We start from the raw sequence: 27,937 nt of genomic DNA on the forward strand, positions 1-27,937 counted from the left end.
AATCACTAAAAGAGTAGGGGAGAAATAAAACTTGTGTTGGAGCTGCAGAGAAGCTAACTCAAAGACATTTCACTGAAATCTTGTCACCAAGTAGCAGTTGGAATAACAGTTGCCATAGAAGCAGGGGAAGTTACCCTGAAGAGAAGCTAGACTGGCTGGTGCCAAGCTTTCCCCAGGGTGAGGGGAAATCACCCTTGGGTATTACCAAAGTCCAGAATAATCCTTGTGAAGTAAAACCTCCTGCCATGGTAAAAATGCCTTGGGGCCAAGCGCAGTGGTCCAGCGTAAGGAAGATGAAGGGAGGCGGGTTACTCTCCAGGCATTGCGTGGTGGTTTTTTGTTTGTTCCCCCCCCCCCCCCCCCCCCTTTTTTCCTTGTAGAGTTACATTCTAAAGGAACAACATCAAAGTAAATTTTTCACTCCCCTTAACCTCCTTAGTTGCACCTCTGCAACTCCATGGTGACGAGTTGTGAATTACATGATAAACAATCTCCTTCAGGCTTTTCCATGCAGTCAATCTTTATTATAGCAGTATTCTCATATTCACATCAAGTACATAGAACTTTTTGCCTTTTATATAATACAGAGTTCTTTAAATAACTTTACACAGAAATAGTTTTCTTCAATCTGAATTCAGCTATCAAATTTTAATATGTTTTAAGTCTCCATGCTCTCTAACCAAACTGGACAATATTTCCCATTGTACAAATTTACATGAGAAAAATTCCAAAGTACAAATGAAGGGACAACAAAAGTAAAGGGGGAAGGAACAAACAAGAAAAATAAGTTGTATTGGCAATTACAGGGGAAACTTGTAGAAGGAAAGAAGGGGAGTTGCCATGATCTATGTAACAGGAAACCAAAACCAAACATTTTGTTATGAATTAAAAAATAAATACAAGTTTCAAAACAATTACTCCATTGTAGATTTTAAAAAGCAGCTATGGAAATCTACTAACACAATTGTTTTTTTTTAAGTAACCAGACTGGACCTTCTACTTTGCAGTCATAAGCCCCTCACAGACCTCTGGTGGTCAAAAAAAAAAAAACCAAAAAAAAAACCCAGCTGAAAGGAATGTTGTGTTAGCACAGAGTTTAAATTGGTGGGGCATACATTTCATTGCACTAAGGAACAAACAAACAAATCAAATCTGTATATAAATCTCCCTTTCCTCTCCTTACTAGATACTTTGCCTCTCATAAACAAGCCTCTGTATTATGAGGTAATGCCATTGTCTTGACTATATATAAAAATAATCAAGTTTAAAGGATATAGATCTGTATATCTATAAACTTTAAACAAGCCAGTCCTCTCTTACTCCCCCATAGGGTCCAACTACTGAGTGCTACACCTTCCATCACTTCTTAATGAAACATATGCATTGTGCCTCTCGTGGAAACCCCCCCAAGAGACCGGTGCACCTTTCCTAATCTAGGAAAAGCAGCCTGCGCTCAAGTAAGAAAGACAGACAGTGCAAGTAATGCACAACAGATTACAAACATGTATACCTGCTCCTTCAAAACAAGGCAGAGTCACAGAAGGCAACAGTGGCCAGCCTGCATGTGTGGTTTGACAAAGGGGAAGAGGGATCCAATTAGGCAGCTGATGACTGATTACTTTTGCAATTGCTTAAGAAAAGTATCACCTGCGCAGCCCTGGGAGACCATCACTACACCTGACACGAGGTGGGGAGGGAAGTTACAACTGGAGGAGGAAGGGGCAGGAGGAACACTGCACCTGCAGTCAGGATGACCACAGCGCAGGTGGGCTGGCTCGTACATCCCAAATAGCAGTAGACCCTGCTCTAGCGGCACAGGTCAGCACTGGATCCCAGAGGGATTTCAAGGGTAGCAGGGGGCAGGACTTCCCCCAATCCCAACAAATGAGATCAGAAGAAAAGCAACGTTAATTTGGGCTGCCAACACATGCAAGTTGGCCACTGTCAGGTTTCTGTCAGTTGAGAAGTGTGGAGACGGGGGGAGGAAGGGGAGGCAGGTAGGACACAAGGCTCATGAAGGAATGATGTGCATTTTTTTTTTGTTGATTTTTTTTTGTGTGTTTTTTTTTTTTTTCCCTAAAGGTTCACAGCTTTGAATAAAAAAAAGCACATTTATTGCACTTACATTTTATTTTAGACAGAGTTAATTTAAATTATGCCCTCTGTACCCCCCACCATCCCAAAATAACCCAACACCCAAGTTTGGTCCATTTTGCCCTCTAGACCCAACATCCATGCCCAGATGGTGGGCTTCGTTTCTTCTGCTAATGTTCCACTGAACTCCCAAACACACAGATTTTCTTTTCAGCTAGGGTGAATACACAAATGCAACACAGAATGACATTTATCAAAACAAAACCCAACCATTTCCCAAACCCAAACAAAAAAGAAAATATAGTTATTTTTTTGTGGTTTACTCACTCAAAAGTAAATGTCACACAAGGCTTATTCTAAAGTACAGCTGCTGCAAACGCGACAAACGAGACAAAAATGACCAGACAGGCCACTGTTGGCTCTTAAGGAGGCCGGATGAGCTGAACACATTGCTGCTGTGATGCTATGAAGCAAATGCCTAGGTAGCTTACAAGTTTCTAAACCCTCCCACCAGCAACCTTCTCTTAGGGAAATAGTTTCTTTGTGAATTTTTTTTTTTTTTTTTTTAAAAAGGACAGAATACCATCTTCTCACTTTTAGTACAGAATTTGGGGTAGGTGGTAGGATTCCAGACAGTTCCTGGAACATTAGTTTTTACACTTTGCTTTCTAAAAGGAACAAAACCAAATTAAAATTGGTCTGATATTTCGTATGAACTGTGCATTTAGACATAACTTTGTAATTTACAATTATGCCCAAAGTCTTGCCCCAAAGAAGGAAAGGAAAAGACCTGAAAAAGCACTAATACCAAAACCCATTATTTTGTCCTTTATGGACAAGTAGGTTAAATATGACACTGGTATGTAGGTACTGCCAGAAGTCTATGTAACCGGTTTGAAATTTGAATAAATCAAATTCAAACACACTGGTTGTCCCTCAGCTGACAAGACACCTACCATCTCCCACAGTTCACGTGCAATAACAATATGCGATCACTGAAGAGTAACTGCAAGAGACCCAAGAAAGAACTAAGGAAACCTGCTGATATTCCAGAAAACAAAATTAATTGCACTTTCTGGGCCAGGGAATTAATTGTACGGTCTGATATATGTGGACTTTGATTACATGAGTACTAGCCACCAATTTCTCCTCATCTAGCTCTCATTTTTCATCCACCATCTCATTCCGAGATGCTATGACAGTGTAACTTTAGGCCTCTCTGGAGCTTTCTACGAGCTTTCTTTTAATAAGATCTTTGTGTCTTTGGAGGGGGAGGAGGGCTTATCTATTTTTAAATTAAATGAACCTCATTTAACTTTCAATAGAGCAGATTTCAAGCAGCAGGTTTACTGTAACTGAATTAGGTATCCTTCAATTCCTAGCTTTGAAATGATCATAGGTATTTTGGGGAATGCTCTCTGCTCTCCTTGCTCTTTTACAGACATTTACCAGCCCCAAACTACCTACCTATAGTAATAGCTATATACAAAACTACTGCATCAGAAGTAAACCAAAGCCACTGCTCTAGTTACAAAGCACCTGGTTTACATTCTGTTGTACTTTTTAAGGTTGCAAAGGCACATGATCATTTGGCAAACTGCAAAGACTGTTTTGGGGGATCCCTATGTAAACCATATAACAGAGGGTCTTGGTAGCTCTCTCTTCTCAAGAAGAGAGATATGCTAGTTTTCATGTGAATTTGTTCTTTGTATACTCTATATTCTGCAGTGTTTAAAGTTTCCTCCTTCCACAGCTTCGTAGTTATTTACTGCTGTTATGGTGCTGACTTGGTAGCTTCTGTGTTAGCATCCTTGAAACTTAAATGCAAAGAGAAAGTTTTAACAACTTTGCTCTGCTCTTCTGATAATTTTATTTACTAGGTAAGAAGCAATGAAGCACTGAAGAAAGATATTTAAAATGCATGCCAAAACAAATACGAAGTGCAAATGTGTATTAACAAGGCTGCAGTAAACAGAAAGTTTGTTTCATAAACTTCTATGTAAAATGCGTTAACAGAAAACCAGAACACCCAGCACCTTCAAAGTGATGCTGTAACAGTCCACTCATGCAACTGCTTTTTAACTGAACTTGGCTGTACCTAGAAGCTTTGCCTGTCACATTGTGCTACTGGTGATACTTTTTTCAACAGACAGAAGACATATCTACAGTACAATGAATAGTTTGTGCTACACATGCTGCACTCACAGTCAAGGGAATGAAATCTATAGGCTGCAGAAGTGTGAAATGTCTACATGCTTCTCCCTTAAATTTAGCCCCTCCAGCTATCAAAACTTCAACTTGTACTTGTTTGTGAGGTTTCTGGGGATCTGGCTTCCCCAAATGTTCTGGAAAATGCTGGATGCATTTACATCACCAGGCAAACACAGAAGCAAACCTATTTATGCATGATCTTCAGTGTAATTTTTCCTCTGATTTGGGCATTTGTGGAAAGACATGGTATTTATCAACAGTCAGCATTTCACTCATTTTATGTCATGAAGGCCAAATTCTGCCTCTAATGAGCACATACTAATCCAAGTGATGTTGAGAGGCCACGATAAGATGGCAATATTTGGCCTCAAACATTCTGCATCATCATCATCAGCTGCGAGAGCATTCAAGTACAAGAAAAGATGATTTTAGGTAAGCATAAAAAGCAGAATTAGATTAATTTAATGACCTACATGAGTTTGGCAAAAAAGAAATGACTGGACTAATTGTATCTGGCCTATGTACGACTTAATTCACGCAGAAATTACTTTCAAAATAACCAGGCCTCTACTTATACCATTTGGTTTAAGCTCCACTACAATGTTCCAGTTCCAGCAAATACGCCGCAGGAAACAATCACGTACTGACAGGGAAGATGTAACAGGTAACAGGCCTCTTCTAACTGTATGGAAAAGGAAAGGCAGAGGGGAGGGTGTATGTGTGGTTAATAAAAGACATGAATATCTGGGATTGGATACTGGTAGGTTTGCAAATAATTATTAGATACTAGATACTGCAGAGCTAAAAGCAGTATGACTCTCTAGATGTTTGTCCCAACACGCGTACACAAAATATGTACTAACATTTCCATACTATGCCATGAGCTTGTGGTTGGGACACCACAGAGAAGCTTAAGAAATTTGGTGTAATGGACACGAATGTATTGGTCATTTCACTTTACTTTCTTCATTGCACTGCTATACAGGGCACTCAGTTCTTGTCTACTCTTATCTCCCCATTCACTAGACATCTATAGGGCACCTTTAAGACTGGTTCTGATGGCATACAAGACATCCAGAAAAACTCCTGAAGGAAAAGATTAAAAAAAAAAAAAAATAATCCCAATTATTTACAAACCAAGTTTCTTCCAAAGTTTTGCATGAGTACTATGTGGGACCTCTTACAAACAAACACACATTACTACAGCTATCTGGAGGGAAACACACAAACGTGAAAACCAGTAGAAATGCATCCTGAAAGGACTTCTCTAAACAGCAGCCAAACAACTTGCACATTCCTCAGGGAAAAAAAACCCAAAAAACAGAAAAACAAAACTACAAACAAACAAAACCCCAATAAAAAAAACCCAGAGATCATGTGTTACTTATAAAGTGCTTTGCATGGACAAGGATAGCAGTTTTCCTTGTGCTTTTCTTATGGGCTCAAGAAGCATATTGTAGACTAATGGGTAATGAATCTTCACAAAAGTAAGTTCATTTTAAGCAAAGATGGAATGAAATTCCTAACAGTTGTATTTTAGCAGACGATCTTCTGCCAGCATGACCTTGTGGAAGGAAACTAGGGCTCTTAACAAGCTCTGTGAAACAAATGACTGTTGAACCACCTGTACATACTTGCTCCGATAACAGTTTCTTTTGAGAGAACATTAATTTCCAGTATGCCCGACATGTACAAATTAGGCTACAGCCCATACAGGGGCTGGAGCAACGCACGGGGTGGAATGAGAATGAGCAGTGACCATTCACCCTCTGGGAGTCTGTAAATGCTCTCACCTGCCTGCTGACCCCAGTGGTCCCAGGCTCCTTCCACCTCTTAGGTATTGGCCTCAGATGATCACCAGGGAGCACTCCGATTTCACCCGTCTGCACACCACCGCTCCCTCGTTACCTTCTCCACACTGGAAAGTGGCTATTGCTACTATTTAAATTCCTGCCAATCTCAATAAGGAAAAAAAATCTTACAGCATCTGAAGACCCACAGCAGACAAGAAAAAATTTGTGCTTTTTTTTTTTTTAAAATGCATCCTGTACACAAAATCAATTCTATTCATGTACCAACATGAATCACTTCATTCTTGTAGTGACTATTAAGTCATTCACTATTGCTGTCTTGCTAATGTTTGTGGAATTAATATGAATACACAGTATTTCAGTTATAATTCCCACTTCAGATTAGTCCAGTCCCTATAACCCCAGTAAATATTTACTGACAAACATAACAGACTACCAGCAACACCGCAGAACTCCAGGGTTTTAAAAGCACGTTCCACTACCGATGTGCGTTTCTCCCTTCGCCTGGGAGCAACCTTCTCTAGACAGAAACAGTCCAACTCTCCTAGGGAGGGAAGGACAGGGTCCTCACCCAATGCACCCATGTTTAGCACAGACACCACATTCACACACATTTAACTCCTTCATTTATTTGTCATGACTTTGTTTAACAACCCCCACCTCCTCCCAGCAAGAACCTCCCCGCTAGAGGGGGGTCGGTTCTCCTGCCTCACCTGGAGTGGTACAGGGCAGATAGGAATCAAATTCTGAAAACTTCTGTTTGAGCTTGAATTTCTTTCTAATGTGGTCTGACTTGCCTCTGTACAAATAATTTACATGTAATACCACATACCAGAGAACTCTGCAAACAGATCACATCACAAGATATTCTACTAGAGGTAAATGATGTGCAGAACTTTACCAGTTGTTTTTTCCCTGACTGGGTAACTTGTCAAAAAGCTACCAACCATTTGAAAACCAGGATTGGAGGACAGGAAAGCAAAGCACTCTAATGGAGATACCGCCACCTTCATCCTAGTTTGCAAAGTGTACAAAAGGGAAAGACAAACGGGAGGGAGGGAAGAGATGACAGGGAAGAAAGCAATGAGAGGAGAAGTAGTCAGCGTGGATCCAGCAAGTACCGTTTTGTTTTGATCTAACAACTTGCCTTTAGGACAAGATGCTCCACATTTACACACACACTTATCAGAGGACATTTAGTTAACAGGATAAAAATCCTTTAAAAAAAGCTCTCGAAAGTACCAAAACATAATTTTCGGAATGTCTAATTCTAGGGGGTTTTGTATTTCTATTCAATTCAACCTGAGAACTTTTTTTCCCATTTATGAAAACATTACATATTGGTAAGGTACCTGGCATTAACCTGCACCCTCATTTAAAATAAAACTTTTAAAGTAGGTACATACACCATTCACAGTCTGTATCAGGAATTCTACAGACTTCAGATGCTGCGGTAGCATCTTTGATAAACACATTGTATCATATGATACAAAAGAAAAAAATAAACAGAGAGGACAATCTCGCTAAATTTTTTTTTTTTTTTTTTTTTAAACTTCAGTTTGTTGCTGGACCAACAAAAGAAGGATCTACCTAATCCTTCTAAAAGATGTTGTATATGCACACACCAAGAAAATACTGGAAAAGGAAAAAGGTTAAGGTTGGTGGTTGTTGTTTGTTTTTTAAAGAAGTGATAAAGTAAATCTGAAAAAAGGTGCAGCAGCATCCCCTTTTCCTTCAGATTAACCTCTTCGTCTTTTGAGTAACATCTTCTCCAGCTCCCATCACCCCACACTTTTAATTTTACTGGAATAAAACCCAATAATATAGACAGATTTAGGTGTTTGACACTGTAATACAGTGAAAAGGGGATACTGCATTGTCCACAAATCAGTGAGTACACTGGGAAAAAAAAGATCGGAATGGAGGATGATTCTTTTAAATTAGCACTCATCAGATTTTCAGCCTCTGATGGTACGTTGTTAGAGGGAGAAAGCCGACCGGCAGACCATCCAAAGCAAGTCTCCTAAGTTGCAGCAGCAGTTCCATCCCCTCATGCCCGAGCACCACAGTCAAACCACGAGCGCACTCTCCTCTCTCCTGGGAATGATGCCAACGGCACAGGCAGCCACTGCGGGTCTCCGAATGCATGTGGTGGTTTGTGTTGAAGGAGAAACACTGGCAGCAGAGGATTCTGGTTCCCAAAAAGGTACTTTTTCCCATTGTGTTGGACTGGCAGTTCCATTCTGCTCCACTTTTAAGCTTATGGATATCTTTTCTAAATTACTTTAGGTTTTGCGGAGCAGAATAGAGTTTTGATGTTAAGAAACTGTAGGAACACAAGACTTAAATAACAGAGTGGGTGCTGCCATGGTGCTGTGGCTACTTGAACGCTGCAAATTCTCCTGTAGAGGGAGGACAAGAGCTTAGTTTAAAAAGGTGATTTCCGTTACTAGGTGGTCAGAGATTTTCTCCAGACTAGTCGAACATTAGGTTGAATATAAAAGATGTTAAAAAATGCAAACTGTTAAAATTAAAGCACAAAAGAATACATAGTGAGAGAACATTGAATACAGACCCAGCATATTTTACCGGAAAAGAATTTCTTGAAAGCAAGCTGTACCCATTCTTCCCAAGACAGAAGTCTGAAAGTTCAAGCAAAGTCTAACTCATCATGCATTTGAAAATAAAATGTGTCAGTTTAATTTCACTTTAAACTCCTTATTGCACATATACCCTCCTGAAAAGCAACAATTGCAATAAACATGTCAGACTGCAAACTAATTTCTATTCTGGTGTAAAACTGGTTTCATAACAAAGAACTATTTGACAGACGCATTAACCTTTAAAGACTATATAAAGTGCCTGAATATTAAGCCAGTATTAAGGAATGCTAGGATCTGGTTTAGAAACCAACAGAGCAACCTACTGTGAGAAAAAATAAGAATAGTGAGATTGTCTACTCACTCCCAGACTAGGAATTAGGCCTCGCTACTAGGGAGCACACCAAATAAAGCAACCCCATGCTTCCTTCAGAATTACTTGGATAAGCAAGTAATGATGCTATGCAGTGCTTTCACATGCAATTATCTCCTGAAATTGTACAAAGTTTATTTAGCATCAGCATGCCGTGAGATAGACTGGTAGTCCCATTTCAGAGATGATGAAACTACGGCACAGAGTAAAATCACTGCCCAAAGTCTTAAGAAGTTTGCCAGAACACTGAATAGAAGCTGAATCTAAGATACTCATCCTCTTAATCTTACACATTAGCCAAAAGACTTCCCTGCCACCCACAAAGAAATTGTATTCTATAGGATTTTAAGGAGGGGTGTCCAACTATGCTTAACCAAAAGGACTTGGGAGCAAGAGAAAAAGGAACATACATACAATTTCCCTGTGTTGGGTTTCACATGAATTTTGGGTTAGTTTATGCCCCTTCCTTGACAGCACTCCTCAGAGTCCTCCTAATAATGAAGGAACAATAAGCATGCATAAAGAGCCCCTTTGTTTTGTTCAACAGAAGTGTGTTGAATGCCATTACATCCAAACAACTGTTCCCTATCTTGGTGTCCTTCCATCCTTTCAAGAGCAAGTGTTCTGTTGGCTTTGGTTTTTTTTAAAATTCTTATTCTGAATATTGGAAACAAACCAGAAACATCCCTGCAAACAGAATTTTAGGCTGATAGCATTAATTCCATGGAATGTATTGCTCTATAAAGAAAAGAACCGAGAAGAGTGGTCAGCAGTCAGCATGAGGAGGGGGAAGAAGAGGCATCTACAAGGGCCTGGTAGGAACAGCCGATCCAGCTGCTCTACGGGAACATGAAGAAAGCAGGGAGAGGGGAGAGGGCTCTGTGTGTCATACAAAATGAGAAGGGAGTACACCCAAGGCCTAAAATAGGGGTGGCTGGCACAGGGGACTCTGACAGATCTCAAGCTCTACATGTCTTGATAGACTGTGGTGGTAGGTTTAAGTTGTAACAACAAAAGAATAAAAACTTCACAATGGGTCTAATTGCCTATTTTACTAGTTCTACCAACAGATAAAACCCTTGCTCTAAAATACTCTAAATATTTGATAATTTTTCTTGCTTCTCTCTGACACATTGCACCGATCTCCCAACTCCCTTCACAGTATCTTCTCGAAACACCTCAATTTTTGTACTTTTTTTTCTTTTAAGAGAAGGACAAAAAAGTCATCAAGTATTGCCTGTGAGGCTAATTTTTAAGAATGACATTCACGCTTAGCTACACTTCCAAAACATGCTCTACTTAATTTATTTTTCAGTCTGCCTTCCTAAACTGCTGATTAAAGATCAATTTATAAACAAGAGATTGCTCCCTCATTACTCATCTTGTCCTTCTGCCCATTTCTGGTAATAATTCAGCTTTTAATAGTCATACAGGGATTTCAGAAGATAAAAAATGAACCATTAATTGGGAAAGGGCAATGGAAAAACAGGATCAGAAGTCAAGAAGCATTTCAGATAGAATGGTAGCTATAAAAAGGTGATTTTCAGACTTTTCTGCCGTTTAAATAAAACCTTAGCAAAGAAATTTTCTTTGACAAGCTAAATCTCCTCTTTCAAAATTCAGGTGCTAATCCAATCTCAAATCAATAGACGACCAAAATAGGTAACACGTTCATCTAATAATGGGAATACCTTGATTGAACATGTATAAAATGCAGTTACCAGTAACAGCTTTCCCTAGATGAGGAACGTAGATGGCTATACCTATCCACATACAGGAATCTTCCACTGTGCTAGGTGTCAACAGGACGTTCTGAGGAGTAGCTAGAATGCTTTATGTCACCCTTTCTATTCTGAAGATGTAAAATACCTGTAAGCTGGCTCTGTTATCTTCTGAAAGAAAGCCCATCTGTAGGAGAGGGAGAAAGAGCACAGGCAACCTCTTCCTGAGACTTAGATGCATACAGATAAATGAAGTAACCTGAACTGTGAATTCACTGTTTTCTAGAGGGACAGGAAGGTCTTGCCTGAGAGCAATGAACGGATGAAACGAAGACAGCTTTAGGAACAGGACCCAATACGCCCTAACCTGCAGGAACAGGATTGTCCTGATTCTGCCGCGCTGAGTCTTTGGACTAACGGCCAACGCTAATCTAAAGCGGGACTACTGCAGTCACACTCTCCCTGCTGAGCTGAGCTGTAGAGCAATGACCTGCCGTTGTGCCACAGCGGCACTATCTGTCCCTGAGGCAACGTGGCTCAAGGAGCTGACCTAGCAAATGCAAGCTCAGGCGGGTGGGCAAGGAAAGTTTGCTAACCAGATTTTGGAGAGCTGCTCTGTTGACAGTGGGGGGAACCCGCTCAACTGCGCGGAATGGACTTGTGGAATTGGAGAGCATCTGCCAGAGTAAGGAGCTGGGCCATGGCTGCTCCAAATGAGATCAGCTTACCACATAGTGATTTGGGATGTGAAAAAAACAACTCACATTTTTATTCATTGTGAGCCAGACATCTGATGTGCTTTTTACCAAGCAGAATTTCAGATACTTGCTTTGACTGGTAACAAAGAAATTCCTTTCCAAAGGATAGACAGCATTTGAAAATCTACACTTCTTACAGAGCCCTTTCAAGTTATTTGCTACAGTCTTTTCACGCTCGTCACATGCAAAAGCAAGTGGAAACTATTTTAAATGCACACTTTCAAAAAAACTATACTAAAAAGATGATAAAGTTCTTTCATGTTGTGTCTAAACAATATATTATAAGGGCATGTTCTGAGCGAACTTGCTGCCCCTGATTCCTGGAAGGATTTAAGATGCAGTTACCAATCTCTACTCTCACAAGCTTTTAAGTTACCTGGATTCATGAGGTTACTAAGGTATATAACACAACATCTTAACTGTAGTCCTTATCCTGGTGTAGATGCCACATTTCTCAGAAGAATCATAAGGAGAAGAATGGTTCCATTCCAGGCCCATGCCAGCCTTGTCTACTGAAGTAAGGAGTAACTGACTTATCAAAGGGAAACACCAAATTCCAACACCTTGTCTGGATTACATTCACAGACACAGAAAAAAGTATGACAAAGAGGCAGTTTTCTGTTGGATCTTGCGCTGATCTTCTAGTATGGATACCATCCACCGGCTAAATAAAAACTTGGAACGTACACTGATGTGGATAATTAGTATCCTCAGAAGAATATACAGCAGTGTTTATGAGGATCTGGTCCTTCTAGAAGGTACTAAGACAGATTTTGTTTCTATACTGAAATGCAGGGAAGTAAAGAAAAAAGGAATCTCATGTAGTATAAACTACCACTCCAGAAAAGCCTGGGATCCTACAGACCTGTTTTCAGGACCAATAGGTATCTGTTTCTAAACAATATAGCTGAGTTGCATCTTTGAGAACACTGACCCAAATCCACAGGTGTATTTAGGCATCTTCATCCTACGTGCATTCCCAAATCTCATTGAAGCAGCAATTACAAACTACAGAAGTTAAACCCCTAAATGCCTTTATGTCAGATAAAGTTAATGATCCACAAAAAATAGCCTCCTTTTAGGCTTCATAAAATGTTTAGTGAGAAGCTAAGATCACATTATGGCCATGGATCCCAAACCATGCTCCATGTGTAAGAACAGGTGACACAGGAAGAAGTCTAATGCACTGACCATACAGCAGGAAATGGGGCCAAATGTGTCTAAGGATGGCAGCATTTTTCCCCCCCTAATTGTAGTTCCTATTGCACAGAAGAACAATCTTAACAACAAGCAGGATAACACTACTCCAAGGAATAACTTGTTTGAACTGATCTGGCAGACCTGGAAGAGAGTAAGCCCGGGCAGGACAGTGATGATGGTTCTGCCCTCTCCATGACTCCCCGTGTGGTTAAGCCTTTTCTGTGTGGGATGCCACATTTCTGGATTCTGCAGGAGACCCAGCAGCATCCTCTTGCTCTTACTGAGATGGGCATTGTAGCCTGTACTGAATACCATACCCCAAAGCTTAAGAAGCACTCCTCCTCACTGTCTAGAATAAAAAAAAAAAAATTAGTAAGAGGGGAAAAAACCCACTTCAATCCTGTTTTCATTTTAAGATAAGCCTGCCAAAATGAGGTGAAGATACCAGAAAGATGGGAAACAGATTTTGTGAAACAATAACAACTTTCGTCCTCCGTAACTATTTCCATAGAGATAGATTTCAACAGCTGAATTTTCTTGACTAACAAAATGAGAAGAGAAAAGTTAGTTCCCAAACTGTTCCAACTGCAGAAGCCAAAAAGACCATTAGAATCTGGCCAGAAAATGTAGAAATTGCCTACATCTCTTCAAGCTCTCTAACTCTGCCTCCTGTTTTAAAAGCCTCAGCTGACAGAAAGCAGAAAAGAAAACCTCTCTTGAATTCCCGATCTATTTCAAAAACCTATTGCCAGCAACATGCAAACTTCTCTGTAAGTATGTAGATCAGTAGCCATTAAGAACAGTCCTGGACCCTGAAGTCCTAACAAGAGCAGCAATAGCTTGTTTCCGATGCAGAAGAATCTGTGAAAATTAATAGCTTAGCAGTTTAAAACAAACAAAACCATGTAACTAATTTCAAAATAAGCAAGGACACAGTCAGTAACATTATTGTTTACATATCTGACATCAAAGACTGATATCACCTGAACCACTACTCTGATTCACCTGTTCCAGGGGAATGCTCCAGAGAAAACCACCGCCTATAAAGCGAGCTGACAGGATCTTGGCAAGGTGTCTAGCTTTGTCAGTTAGATATCTAGTCTAACTGATTCACTTCTAGTCAAACTAGCAGCTTTTATATGGAAGTGAAAAAACCAATTTGTCACTAAACAGAAGCATGTTCAGTGGTATTATTAAAGTAATTAAAACCTTTAATCTTAACAGAATTCATGGTATAATACTGATTTCCACGAAAACAACTGCTTTTTCAAATCCTCTTTTCCTATTACAGGTGCTAGCAGCCTTTTTCTCTTAAAGTATTTGGTTACGCTCAAGATCTAAAATGTTTTTTTCATTTCAAAATCCATGCTAATTGAAAGATACAGGCACCGTTACCAGCAATATTCTTGCAGTTCAGCAAAAACAGATTCAGAATTTCTTCTATGTTGCATTGTAACAGAACATTTTGAGATGGTCTAAACTATAGCAGGTCAGAGTATTTAGACAAAAATAAAAAGTAAAAACCCCATGCCACCACTCCTCTGCAGGAAGAGATGTTCTCTAAACAGCAGTATTTTAAAGTTCAACTTTCAAAATAAGAGTCACACGTCACTAAGATCTTTCTTTCGATTCTGTGTTGTATCTGCTCAATTCTGCTGACCACAAGAAGTTTTGACTGTGGTCAGCCTTGAAGCGAAGTTTATTTTTCCAATTGTTGCCCACATACGAGTAGCATTACTAACTGAGGAATCTAAAGCCTATTGCTCAAATATAATGACCTCAACTGAAGTAAAAAAAAACAAAACCAAAACAAAACCCACCATAGCTTGAGTAGATTAAAATAAAATACACTCCTGAGTAACTAATTCCAATCACAATAAACTAGGCAAAAATGACACAGGCAAGCAAAAATGACACCCAATGACCTTAAGAGGATTTTTGCTTGTTTTGGAGTGACTCTTCCCATTTCTTTTATGTGACCTTAAAATTCTTCTTGTGCCAGCTGTTCCCAGGGCATTCCTTACCAACACAGACTTTGTGCTCAGGACATTCAATGCCCAGTGTTAGGAAGTGAGTCTTCATTCCCTCAGTAAACCTTAAAACCATAGCTGGTAGGAACTGAGAACGTACACATGTGTTGCACTCACAGGAACACACCAGCACACACACACACAGGCACATGCTTTCACATTTCTTTTCAGTGTACTGGAAACCCACCGTATCCCCCTGCTTGGATGGGCGTTTTTGGAGAAGCACAAGCATATAGACTAAAATCCTCTGTCTGGAAGCCAGCCCGGTTTAATGAGGGCTCAGATGCACTGCGGTGAATTTTTGGCAATGACCGGGCCAGAAGCTCAATGGAGGCAAGAATCTAAAACAAGAAGAAAATAAGTGATCAAATCTGTTGTTCCGAAGTTGTAACACTCTCTTAAAACCAAAGGCAGAACATCAGTTAACTACAGAAAAATATTTATACACAAATTTAAACAGAAACTTCTAAAAATAGATTACTGCATTGCACTCCCATGTTTATGTCCTCAAAAAGCTGAAGATGACATTTTGGGAAGAAACCATCTCATTTCCCCCTTTAAAAGGGCATACTGATTTCCCTCTGTAAGCATAATGAATATAGTTGCCTTTTATTTGCCTCCTTGTTTATGCACTAGTACCTATACCTACCATCGCTACAAATAACCACAAGCTTTGCCAGCAGTTTGCTTAATACCATTTACCAAAAGCCAGCAGGGGGAGCTCCTCATTTTTTTAAAACGCTTTGGTTTACATTCAAAACAAACAAAAAAATAAGGTGTCCCCCCCAAGCTTTTAGAATCCAAACCTTCCTCAGCAGGCATGATAAATCAAGTTTTGTGACAAAACTATCAGCTTTCCTTCATAAAGCTTGGGGAAGAGCAAGGAGGGGGCTATAAAGATTTCTGAAAACATACACCAAGTTCTAATTTGTGTGTCTAATTGTGATTATTAATTTCACTGTCTCCCAGTTGAAACTTTCTCCAACACATAAATGCTTTTCCAACTACACAGGTCATTTTAATACCTGCTTTTTGAATTGAAAATAAACATTTCTAATTAAACAGCACTAACCCGGTCCTGAACCAGTACTCCATGCTATAGCACTAATCAAAAACATTTTGAACTGGCCTGTGAGTTCATAACTGCTGTTTATTTTTAATATTTGAATTGTAAAGTCTACTGAGAACTAAAGAGGAACATTTCTCACCTGTGGAAAAAGGGGTCTCTCATCTCTCTTCTTTTTTAAGCATTCTGCCATTAGTCTCTTCATAGCTTTTGGACAGTTGCTCCGTACTTTGCTGAGGTCTGGAGATAGGTATCCTCGTCCCACCATAAAAATTATCTTTATTTAATGGGGAAAAAGATGAAAGGGGAAGAAGATGAGTCCATAAAACAAGCAGTAACAAAAGATGAACATTTTGCTAGACAATTTTAGTCCCAGCAGCAAGTTTTCTGCTCCCAAGAAACATTATCTGGTATTGAAATTGCCAAGTTTCGTAGAGTAGTGCTTGCTAACCTATTCAGTACAGAGAAAAAATTAGATTTTTCCTCCTCCTCCTAGGAGATATTTCTGTGAAACTTGAACACTAGTAAATGGTTACCATTTACAGCAATAACCATCTAAGGGAGTGGTTCTTCGGTGTCAAAAACTGTTACAAAAACAAGAATAAGGAACTCTATGGCAGGAACAGAATGCCTAAAAATAAATATTCTGCAAAAATAAAAATTCTGTTTTATATTATAGGTCAAAAGCAAGTTCACACTGAAAGGTGTTTTAAGAAACACATGGACTTCAGATATTAAAAACCCTTACTGTGTGAGAATAAATTCCTTCATATACTTTTATACCACAAAAGCTAATTCTCGACATCTGACCACTTTCCCCACCCGCCAAAAAAAACCCCACAAAAGAAAAAGAGAAACTGCCTCTCCTCTGTAGAAGAGGAGACAGACAGGCTTTGTATTTTTACAGTAATTCCTTTAACATGGAAGGCTTATATTTCACCTAAGGATAAAACTTAAGCATAAAACAAACTAATAGAAAGCAGGAAAGCAAAGCATAAATATGGTTAATGTTCTCTTGGATATATAAAAAACCATCAAACATCATCATGTCAAGCCAAGGTCAAATGCAATGTGGTTTGAGTACTGCAGTTGCGCTGACACTAAAAAGCCCTTTCAAACTAGCTAATCAAAGATCCATTCATGCTGCAGCAGATAATCACTGCCTTTTCTGAATACTCAGACAGACCCACCAGGTGTATCATACCTTATATTTAATGAAGTGTAACTAGCTCATATCTTGACACTGGCAAAAAAAAACAACAGAAAAACCCCACATCTCATGCAAGCTATACATGTTATTTATACTAACACAATCCTGGTCCTTTTTTAACTGTCTGATTCAGTCGCATCTGTGTTGGCATCAAGGAGGAGTATAAAACTCCCATATGGTTTCTTTAGAAATCCCCATGTGCCAGAGCAGCATTTCATAGTAAAGACTTGTCTACCCCGTCCCTTACCTCTGCTGCAGTGAGACTTACCATCATCTAGAAGGTACTCTTCTAAATAGTTACACTACTTAAGTTGAAATTATTCAAAATTCATTATTATTATTTATGTTTCCGATACAATCTTTACAAATAATACAGGGATTAAACTTTTATTTTAACTAGAGAAAAGAGAGTATCACTACAAGAACAGTCCTAGTCTGTCTAGAAAAATCTGTTAAGGTGAGAGAAACATTCTGAGGTGTAACAAGAACAATGCTTTGTTCACTAAGAATCTCAGTTGTGTCATAGTAGCTGATGTAGATGCACCAACAGAGAGTGAGCAATATTTACCTCTTTTCAGACAATAGACTGGGAGTGACAAAACTCAAGATATTAGATCACATTTTATATGTTGGCTTCACTTGCAATTTAAAATTTGTTTCAGCACTCAATTGTGAGCACTCACATCACTGGGTCCATCTTTCAAATCTCAAAATGTAAAAACAAAACAATGCCCGAATACTGCTTGTAGAAGGCTATATCCATCTGGCCAGGAATCTGGACATTTCCCCTTCTTTCAAAAGGCAAACCCAATTAAAAATAAAAAAATAATAATATTAATAAAAAAGGAGTCACTCCAAATTTGATGAATTGGGATGAAGTGTTCTGTCAAATATGGAAGCAGCCTTATAAAATGGTATTCACAGATGAACGTTGCTATGGTTGCACTTCTCAAGTACTGACAGTGAAAAAACAAGGGATGCGGACACAGAAACAACATAAATATATCACCGCCCAGACATGGAATAGTTTACACCAAAGATCTTGATGCATAGATACTATTTTCAGATTAGACAGAGAAATAATGAATCAGATATGCCTTCGCAAACGTGCCTATCCTGTGGAGATATATTATAGGCGTGTGGTATCATTAGACTTAAGGAATATTTGTTCACAATTAAGTAATCTTCTTACAGGATTCACACACTCTGGAAAGTCATATACTCCATCAAGCAGGATTTGAGAAATGCTGATATCCTGAAATTCAATTAGACGGTGCATGCATTTCTCAGGATTGAAATGAATATAAAACATTCAGCAAGATGATTGCTGTTCCATTTTGTCAATCCTGTTGCTGAACTATTATTCAATGCAAGGGGCGGGGGGGGGGGGGGGGGGGGTGCCGGGGGAGAGGAATAACTGAACATATGGAGGAGCATTTTGTCTTCGCAGAACTATTCTAAACTAGACTACTATTAAGTAACCTGCTCTATCCCTAATAAGTATCCTGGCAACCAGCTGAGAAGCTGAAAATCTATACTTGAAGTAAAAAAGAAAAAAAAACAACCTCAAGAGAAATAAGTAAATTGGTGCTATGTGGCTGAGGCAGATCTAGAAAACGTAGAAACATCATCTCGTAACATCAGAATCAGAAACACAAATCAAACACACAAAACATCAGAATGTGATGTGACTTCAGGAGGCTGCATCAATCTCTGTCTCAGCCCACAGCTGACTGAAGACAATCACTTCCCTTACCTGGTCCCTGTTGTTGATGTTTGAGTATGGTAACTGCCCAGTCATCAATTCATAAAGAACAATCCCAAATGCATACACATCCGACTGAAAGCTATATGGGTTTTTATCTTGCATCCTAATAACTTCTGGTGCCTGTACCATAAAAGGAAAGAATTAAGTTTTTATTTCACCACATCAGGCTGCACCTCACATACCAGGAACAAAACACAGACTTGTCCAGACTATAGCAGATGCAAAAGGCCCACTCTTGCCTTCAGGTGTTACCGGGTCCTAATGTAGAGTGGATGTTGACATGAATCTCAAAATCCATTGGTTCATTTTAGCTTGGTGATTCTCCTTATTCCTCTACAACAGAACAAAATGACCTTGCCCAGGCCGAGAAGCTATTTTGAAACTAGAATTAAAACAACACTGAAAATAATGCCAACTAACAGAGCCTTCATTTTTTTCTAGGGAGAAAAGGAGAAAGCGGAGTTGCACAGGAGGTTGTAACTATACTTCTTATTAAGACTTAAGCAAGTTGTACAACCTCTTGAGAGTAGCCGTGCTTGAATCCTTAAAACTTAAGTGCATCTTACTTGTGGCTGAGCTAGTTTGGCTGAGCAGGATTTTTTCCGTGGCTTTTCTCATCTTCTCCTCAACCCTGGATTAACCATACCCTTTTTCCATAGCCACCATTTTCTTTTCAGTTTAAACCTCAGAATAAGGGATGAAGACACTAAAGTTTTTTTGCTGACTACTGGAAAACATATGCTTAAGGAAGAACTGAAAAGCATTAATTTAGTACTTCGTATTACTGCTTGTCTTTTGCAGCTTAAGACAGCTTGAATGTGTCAGTGTGCTGGAGGGATAGTCTTAGAAGCTTTGGCCGAAGGCAATTATATTTGTTGAAACAAACACACCACTTCCCCCTTGCTTACCATCCATAGAATAGATCCAGACAACTGTTCAAACTGATGGGATCCGCTCCACCGTGATTTCACTGTAGCTAGACCAAAATCACCTATTTTTACTGTGAGGTCTTCATGAAGAAAAATATCTAAGGGGGAAATGTTAAGGGAAAACAAACAAGCGGTACTGGTCCTGTCCTACAAGAACAATAAACAGCTACAAATTTGCAACATTAGACATAACAGTTTTAACCATCCACCATCAATGAAGAAGTTTTTCATATAATACAGGTTCTAAGCAGCCAGCATGGTGAATTATGGTACTTAAGGGTTACATATGTAATGACTGGGCCAGGGCTGAACAGACCACGGCCCAAGCGGCTTTCTTGAAATGCCAAGTACGAGAAAAGCTGAAAATATTCCATGAGTGAACTGGCATAATCTTTCATTACATGTAGAAACCAAATGACGCAAAAATCTTTGTGATACCACAACAAAACTCACTACGTTATTGCTATCACATCAATAGACATGGTAAGTGTTCCTTACTTCTCTACGAGTGATATTACCCCCTCTCAATGGAATTTTAACTCAGCAAATATTCACACATGAACAGCTTTTCACATCACTAAGTTCATTTCTGGCAGGGAAAAAAAAAAAAAATCAGGAATGCTGTCATGTTCCACAATCACGTCTCTGAGAAAGGATACTATTACTTTTGAGGTCTCTGTGGATGATTGACTTGGCATGCAAATAACTGAAAAGGAACATCATAGATTAGGTGGGTTAAATGGTATTTCACTAATCAACGACTCAAAATTCATTGTAATACTGAAACACAAATTCTGTAGATATTCGAACTACACATATTTATCAGGGTGGCAAAACTTCAGTTACCCGTAACAGTTTCTGCAACAGTCAGATGAAAAAAACAAAAATAAAATAAAGCTTAGATTTTCAGCTGAAACCTGATGCTACTGAAGAATGAAGTAACAATTATGCGCCAACTTCTGCTTTTTGATTGTAACTCAATATTCAGAATAAAAATAAAAGAACTTCAGTAGTTTTTGACATGCCATTCAGTGCTGAAGGTTCTGCCTCCCAGCCTTAAAGGTGACTGTCAAGACACTTTGCGGACTAGTCACAGCTTCAGGTAAGATGATTTTAAATTGTGGGAGCTAAATGTGCTTCCCAGCCTCAGCATGTACTCAAGTGTGCTGACTGCTTTTTAGTATGGGACTGGAAAAAAGATCCCCTGATTGCAGACTGGATAAATAGATTGCAGGGAACACAGTGGAAAGTACTTGCCCCACAGCATAGATATAGCCTAAATTAGGCAACCAGTCTCCCATGGCTCTTTGTTTAGTCAATGAGATTGGCACAAACCTGCTGGAAAAGCCCCAATGTATGTCTTTGCTTTGAAACACACTCATAAAACAGCTCCTGCATCTCCACTACCTACAGAGGGAGCCGGGGGAGATGAGCAGGCTAACAGAAGGCTGAGGCTGGCTGCTGTGAACACCTCCCTACTTCTTGACTGAAAGTGTAATAGAATGCTTAGTAGAAAAATGGCACAATGAACTGCAATCATCATAGTGGTTTTCCAGCTGGAGGGCAATTTCTCTGATCTTACATCAGTGTTCTGATTTTGACACACAGTATTGGGCTAGCTTTGTAAATTCTAACTCACACAATTGCCCTCTATGGGAGTAAGGATTACTTACAGTCCTTAGAACAAAATAGGTATGTTTTCTTCAAATGCTGAAATCTATTATTTAGAGAGCTACAATACTTATAAGAAAAGCAGAAAAAAAATCAATTCTTTTTGCTAACAGGGCTGTCTGCCTTCTGCGTTATCTTACAGGATTCTCTCCTTTTGTTCACAGGGTGTTTCTTTTTAAACTATGTTTTACCTCCTACCATAAGACTATCTGCACTGTGAAGATTGTAAAGCCTGAAACAGAAATCTTTGCTCTCAAGATTTAAAGTTTAACTACACTGTCATTATCTTTATTCTACTAAGACTGTATTTCCTTGATGATTTGTATTTCCCTATGTTCCAAAAAAAGAAAACAAAGTCTATTTTACTAATCAAAATAATAAACACCAAATGCTTTGATCATCAAGGCAGGGCCCTGGGATTGACAAAGTGAGCAGATAGCTGGCCTTATTTGCTGATGTCAGTCAGAGTGTGAAGAGGATAAGTAAACATTGCCCCAATGCTCATTTGTAAACAAGCAATACAATACTTACTCCATGCCTTGTGCAGTCTGTCGTGCAATATCAATTAGTTTGATCATTTCAAATTTGGTCTCAATGATGTGTAGATGGTGATATAAGCTGGACCCCTCACACCATTGTGTAACAATAGCCAACTGGGGTTTTGTTGAATAACCCATGAAAAGCAGGATATTCACATGACGTGTTTTCCTGTTGAACAAAAAAAAAAAAAAAATCAGGAGGAAATCAGGCGGATCAGAAAATCAGGAAAAACCCAGGCAGATCTATCACAATCTAAATAGATATTTCCAAACAGGAGTTGTTGGGTCAATCTCAACTTTTACTAACATAACATGTTAACCTGTTGCTAGATTCAGTTTAATGAATTATTCCAGCAGTTAGCCTTTCTTATCGTAATGACACAGAATAGCTATTCTGGGGTAAGCACTGCTTCCTCTTGCTTTTGTGAACAACCCAGCACAGGACAGCGCAGAAGATGCTGTTAACACTAGGTCCCCATGGGACAGTGATGGTTTGCAGGCAGGTCTGCTTTTGTTTAACCCCAGTCCAGCTACGAGATGTTGCTGCCCATAAGGGGGACATCCAAAATGAAATTCCAGTCTCAGAGGCTTTCAAGGAAGGACAATCTTTTGTTCAGAAGCCATCACCACACCTCCCTGACAAGGCTTCAGTTTTTCTTAGTGCTTTATTTGACAGGAATTTTGTACTCTCTATGGAGCTAGCATACAAGAAAGAATGGAAACAGGTATGAAAACTGTACCTCAGGAAGGTTATGCTATGAACTTGTTCCCAAACAGCACTGGGAGAGACCGGAGCTCACCACAGAGATTTGGCCAGATTAAATCAAACCTATTTCAAAGGTGGAGCAACTCCAGACAGAAAAACTTCACAACGAACAATGCAGAGAGGATTATCTCAGTAGATATCCCAGTAGATTCAAGGCCTGAAAGAATCTACTGATACACTGCAAAATCTGAAGGATTGTCCTCACCCTCCAGGGAAAGTCAATCACGTTCTTATTGTCATCAAATGGACATGAAGAACTAGACACCTCCAAACATAACAATGAGATATTACAAAGATGTGGCACCTCAGAATTCTGAGAGTATTTCCTAGCATTCCCAAGGGCTGAGGAAAAATAAAGGCAATCTTCTTCCAACACAGCTCGGTACTGAAGGCAGTCAAGCTCGCTGTTGATGAAACCTGACAGACCAAGCTTAAAACCTGTGGTAGCTTCTGAAATCTATGCTGCTGCTGAAGATGGCAGAGCTCTTTAGGTTTTCTTATATGAAAAAACTAACGTGGGAGCCTAGAGTGTGAACCCCTTTGTCCTCTCCGCAATGCAGACTAGGACAGTTCTACACTACGTGACTGTGCCTTTTTCAGGCTCAAGGATTTGTCAAGTGACTGCTGAGTGAACAAAAAATAAGTGGTTTCTTGCAAATGCTACCTCAAAGCTAAGAAAGTAATGATGAAGCGTAATGGAAAAGGCACAACTACAGGTAAATCTGGCTTGTCTGGGTCAAAGGATAGGACAACTGACTATTTACTCTAAGTGATGAAATGATCAACAACAGAGAAAGGCTGGACTCCAGCTATGGGACTGCCAGCAGAAATCTGGAATAGGTATGAAATACAAGATTTTTTTATTTCATTAAATACCTGAGCAGGTGTGCAAAAAATATGCAGAGATATCCAAAGTAGCATACCCCAGAAAGCCTCTACTTCCACAACTATGGACTTAGAGTCAGAACTAACATTTCCTGGGGAAAAAGGCTGACCAACCCCTTTTTACTAAGTAGCTTATTGGGGATGGTCCTCCAGCACAGGTGCCCAGCTCAACACATCAGTTTTCCAGAGGCAAAAACCATCTTTCTATTTTGTTTCTTAAAACAGAATTATGCTCGAGACTGCTCAAGATTGTACTTGGATGCTAATGGTCTTCCCCAATAAATATTCTATTCTATCATGTTGATGGATCCTCTTTTAAGAGCTGAACCCAAGACAAATACTTCCTCTGAGAAAGTACAAGCAGTAGACATGAGAAAAGGAATCAAGAAGTGACTTTATGAGAGATACATTTTAAAAAAACCTCAAAGAGAAGTCAATGCTGCTGAACAGAGACTACTAAACAACAGATAATATGGACAGTGCTGTAGCTCAAAACCAACAATTAGTCATGCTCTCCTTCAATCTCAAAATGTGGATAAGAGGAAAGAAAGGTCTACAGTTCACACTTAGGCTTGACTGTGCCCTGGGGGTAGTACAATAGCAAAAACCAGTCCTGTCTTGAGTATTTGGACACACATATATTCACAACATAGGTGCACAGACAAACACATACACGGGAAGGAAGTAGCAGTGGATACAAAGAAATATTTTAAAATGGCAAGTTATATTTTCTGCCCAAAGTATCAACACGGAGGAATAAGACCAATGTGTTCTAATGGCAATCTAAAATTCAATGATTGATGAAGCATAAATCTACACACATTATTTTATGCCATTAAAAATATTCTTACCTGAGCACTCCTACTTCATTTTTGAAAGCCTGTAACTGTTGAGGTGTAGGTGCCGTAACATTCAACATTTTCACTGCCACATCACCTTTAAAATAGCAATTTTTTAGTAAGTGCCATTGATACATATTCCTCTATTGAGAAAATGCTCTACAGAGTGAGCATCAGAAATATTGAGCTACCCTATTTTCTAGCTTTCATGAAATAAACCACTACCATATTAAAATAAGTAAACATTCTGTAAAATGTATAAACACTGTTTTTATTTTACTCTGAGAAATCCCAGCCAAGTCAAAGCTTTCCAAATACACATTTGAAATCCTCATTCATCAAGATGGATACTTCAGCCCTTCTAGTAACTTTCATCTTTACCCTAATAATTACTAAATTCAGAAGAACATGCAAGAGTTGAGTTTCTAAACAGTCTGAAGTTCTAACATTACCTATTTAGCACAGTACTTAATATAAATAATTTTTATGGTCCTTCAATGGACTCTCCCTGGTATGTCCATGTCTCTCTCATACTGAGGAGCCCAGAACTGGACCCAGCACTCCAGGCGTTGCCTCACCAGTGTTGAGGGGGAGGATCAGAAGGCTGAAGATGATCGAGGGCTGGAGCACCTCTCCTATGAAGACAGGCTGAGAGAGTTGGGGTTGTTCAGCCTGGAGAAGAGAAGGCTCCGGGGACACCTTACAGCAGCCTTCCAGTACCTAGAGGGAGCCTACAAGAATGCTGGAAAGGGACTTTTTACAAGGGCATGTAGTGATGGGACAAGGGGTAATGGCTTTAAACTGAAAGAGGGTAGATTTAGATTAGATGTAAGGAAGTTCTTTACTGGGAGGGTGGTGTGGCAGTGGAACAGGTTGCCCCAGGAGGTTGTGGCTGCCCCATCCCTGGCAGTGTTCCAGGCCAGGCTGGATGGGGCTTTGAGCAACCTGGTCTAGTGGAAGGTGTCCCTGCCCACGGCAGGGGGGTTGGAACTAGATGATCTTTAAGGTCCCTTCCAACCCAAACCATTCTATGAGTCTATGACCACCTCCCTAGACCTGCTGGCAATGCTTTGCCTAATGCAGCCCAGGATATCATTAGCCTTCTTTGCAGCATGGGCGCATTGCTGGCTTATGTTCAACTTGGTGCCCACCAGAATCCACAGATGCTTTTCCGCAAAGCTGCTTTCTAGCTGGGTGGCCCCCAGCAGGCAATGTTACTTGCTTAAGAATAACTGTTTGCCAGGACGGTCACATACCATGCCACTTCCCTTTGTAGACTGTTCCAAATGATCCAGATCCTATCCTTTGTCCAACTGTGATCTGTCCATCTGGTATCTCCCAATCATCACTTGAATCCCGTCGACCAAGGGTTTTCTTTATATATATGCATAAACAATAAAAAGGAAGAAAGCAAGTGCATTAGTGGCTGTGAAAACAGCTCCTTTGTTAAAGACTTGGTATCAGCATTTCATATCATTAAAGTCCTAAGAGAACTTTCTTTTTCAGATATTGCATTTGCCTTTTCAAGCCAGCCATGCACAAAATTCAACACAAAGGTATACTAAATTATTTCCTGGCATGAAATATTTGCCACAGGTTTCTGGCAGTATTAAAACCAGTAAATATTAAGAAACTCTTACCAAAAAGAAAGTCTCATTTATTTTTCAGTTCTTACTCAAGTATAATGCTACATTGTGAATTAAAAAAAAATGCAGACATTCATATGTATTGTTACATTTGAGATTCATTAGAGAACTTTCAAAGTTCATGAATCACGATGGGAAAAGTTAAGCTGTTATTAGAAGGGAAACTGGCATTATAATATGAAGCACACCAAGACATTTGGGTGCAATGGAGTAAAAGTGAGTATAGTCAATTATTTAAATGATTCATGTATCAGTCCCAGAGTTTCAATATTCCATTACCTATAGGCTTAAAGTCCTTGATCATTACCATACTCATCTTCAAAATAATTCAGAAGGCTTTGATGAAACAAAAGCGAGAGGAACATGGTTGTGTAGTATTTCTGTACTATGAATATACCATGCTACGAATGAAAATAGCTGATCTTTCCCTTACCATTCTATTTCTGTCTTCTGAGGATGAGGATGATTTCCGTTCCCGTTGGGGTCCTGGTGATTTCTGTAACGCTTTCACATTGGTGAGTGACCCAGGCAAAGAGGCGGGAGGTGTTGCAGACAAACCTGCAGTTGAACCTAAATTTCAGAAACAGTATAATTTTATCTATAAGAAGCCAGCTTACGAGAATGTATTGATATTAGGTACAAGAATTGTGTTTAAGATGCAGTATCTCCAAACATCAATGTAAATGTTAAAAGGGAACAAACATATACTAGGAATATTGTCCTAATATTAGATTAGTGCTCAAGTCTTAGATTTCAGGAAGAGACAAGTCTATAGCAAACATCCCTGTACACCAGATAGTCCCAGTCTCTTGTTCATGAATTATCAGAAGGACAATGTCTCTTTAAATGAGGGCGGGGGGGGGGGGGAAGTATTTTTTAATTCCACCAGTTTCTTTGAGAAGAAAAGTAGTAGCTTTTTAGTTAGCAGTAGCTACCTCTCATATTTCTTGTAACTAACCTTTTAGGGACCCAATAAATAGCTGAAATACTGTACTTTGGAATCAAAATAGACTAAATGCAAAAAATTGAAATGTTTTCTAGTTGAGTCTCCAAGTGCCACCTGAAAACCATTTGGCTGTTTTAAAGCTATCTGTTAGCAGAGAGCTCTCATTTAAAAGTAAATATTAGACTGTAGAAAGGATTAAAAAAGAACAAGTACTTTAGTCAGCTATTTGAAGCATATTCTATTAAATACAGAAAGAACCACAAATCTGTAGCCTATATGTTATCTAAACAAATCTACGCAGGAAAATGTCACTATCAGAGCTGTGTTTCAGAGCCTCAATGGCTCTTTACAAATAGAGCACTTCAACTAGACACTGGTTTTTAAAATACACCATAATTATTCATAACAAGGTTACGCTGACCCTCCCAATGCAAAGGACATAAAATAGGGTCAACTGTTAATTAAATTCACACTGCTCTGTTAAACAATGTATGTCATTGTACAAGACCTCCAACATTCCAACGCTTTCCCTCACATCAGTGCTCTGCGATGTGGTAGACGACAATACTCCTCCTCATATTCCTTTAGAAGCCTGCTTCTAAACAAAAAAGCATCTCCTAATGCCAACTTGAGTTAAAAAATTGACTTTGTGACTTTTAATACTGTTGCTCAAGTTCAGTCACTCAGTGCGTGCTAATTTATCAGATTCTATATATATGCATCACTGTCTGTCCTCACTGAACTAAAATCCATACATTTAGAAGTGGAAGGGACAAAATAATGACATACCAACACATCAAAAAAAGGGACGCAGCATCCATAAACCTTGTCCCACATGCCAAAGCAACAATAATGATGCATATTGGGCATCCTA

General features: G+C 39.3%; 1 protein-coding gene across 2 annotated transcripts in view; it reads right to left on the reverse strand.

The window, feature by feature from the left end:
- Positions 1-495: 495 nt before the first annotated feature.
- Positions 496-27,937, reverse strand: part of BRAF (B-Raf proto-oncogene, serine/threonine kinase) — an 89,977-nt gene continuing 62,535 nt past the window's right edge. For both annotated transcript variants that reach the window (XM_030041415.1, XM_030041416.2), the window contains 10 exons: positions 26,551-26,687; positions 25,728-25,845; positions 24,484-24,568; positions 21,974-22,150; positions 20,431-20,477; positions 19,751-19,869; positions 18,831-18,962; positions 16,007-16,141; positions 14,986-15,139; positions 496-8,518 (listed from right to left, as the gene is read on the reverse strand). In XM_030041415.1, coding sequence (XP_029897275.1) covers positions 8,496-8,518; positions 14,986-15,139; positions 16,007-16,141; positions 18,831-18,962; positions 19,751-19,869; positions 20,431-20,477; positions 21,974-22,150; positions 24,484-24,568; positions 25,728-25,845; positions 26,551-26,687 — 1,127 coding nt within the window. In that variant the 3' untranslated portion in view covers positions 496-8,495. The remainder of the gene's footprint in view (positions 8,519-14,985; positions 15,140-16,006; positions 16,142-18,830; positions 18,963-19,750; positions 19,870-20,430; positions 20,478-21,973; positions 22,151-24,483; positions 24,569-25,727; positions 25,846-26,550; positions 26,688-27,937) is intronic.

The sequence above is a fragment of the Aquila chrysaetos genome, chromosome 17 (genome assembly GCF_900496995.4).
Source record: "Aquila chrysaetos chrysaetos chromosome 17, bAquChr1.4, whole genome shotgun sequence".
NCBI classification, from domain to species: Eukaryota; Metazoa; Chordata; class Aves; order Accipitriformes; family Accipitridae; genus Aquila; species Aquila chrysaetos.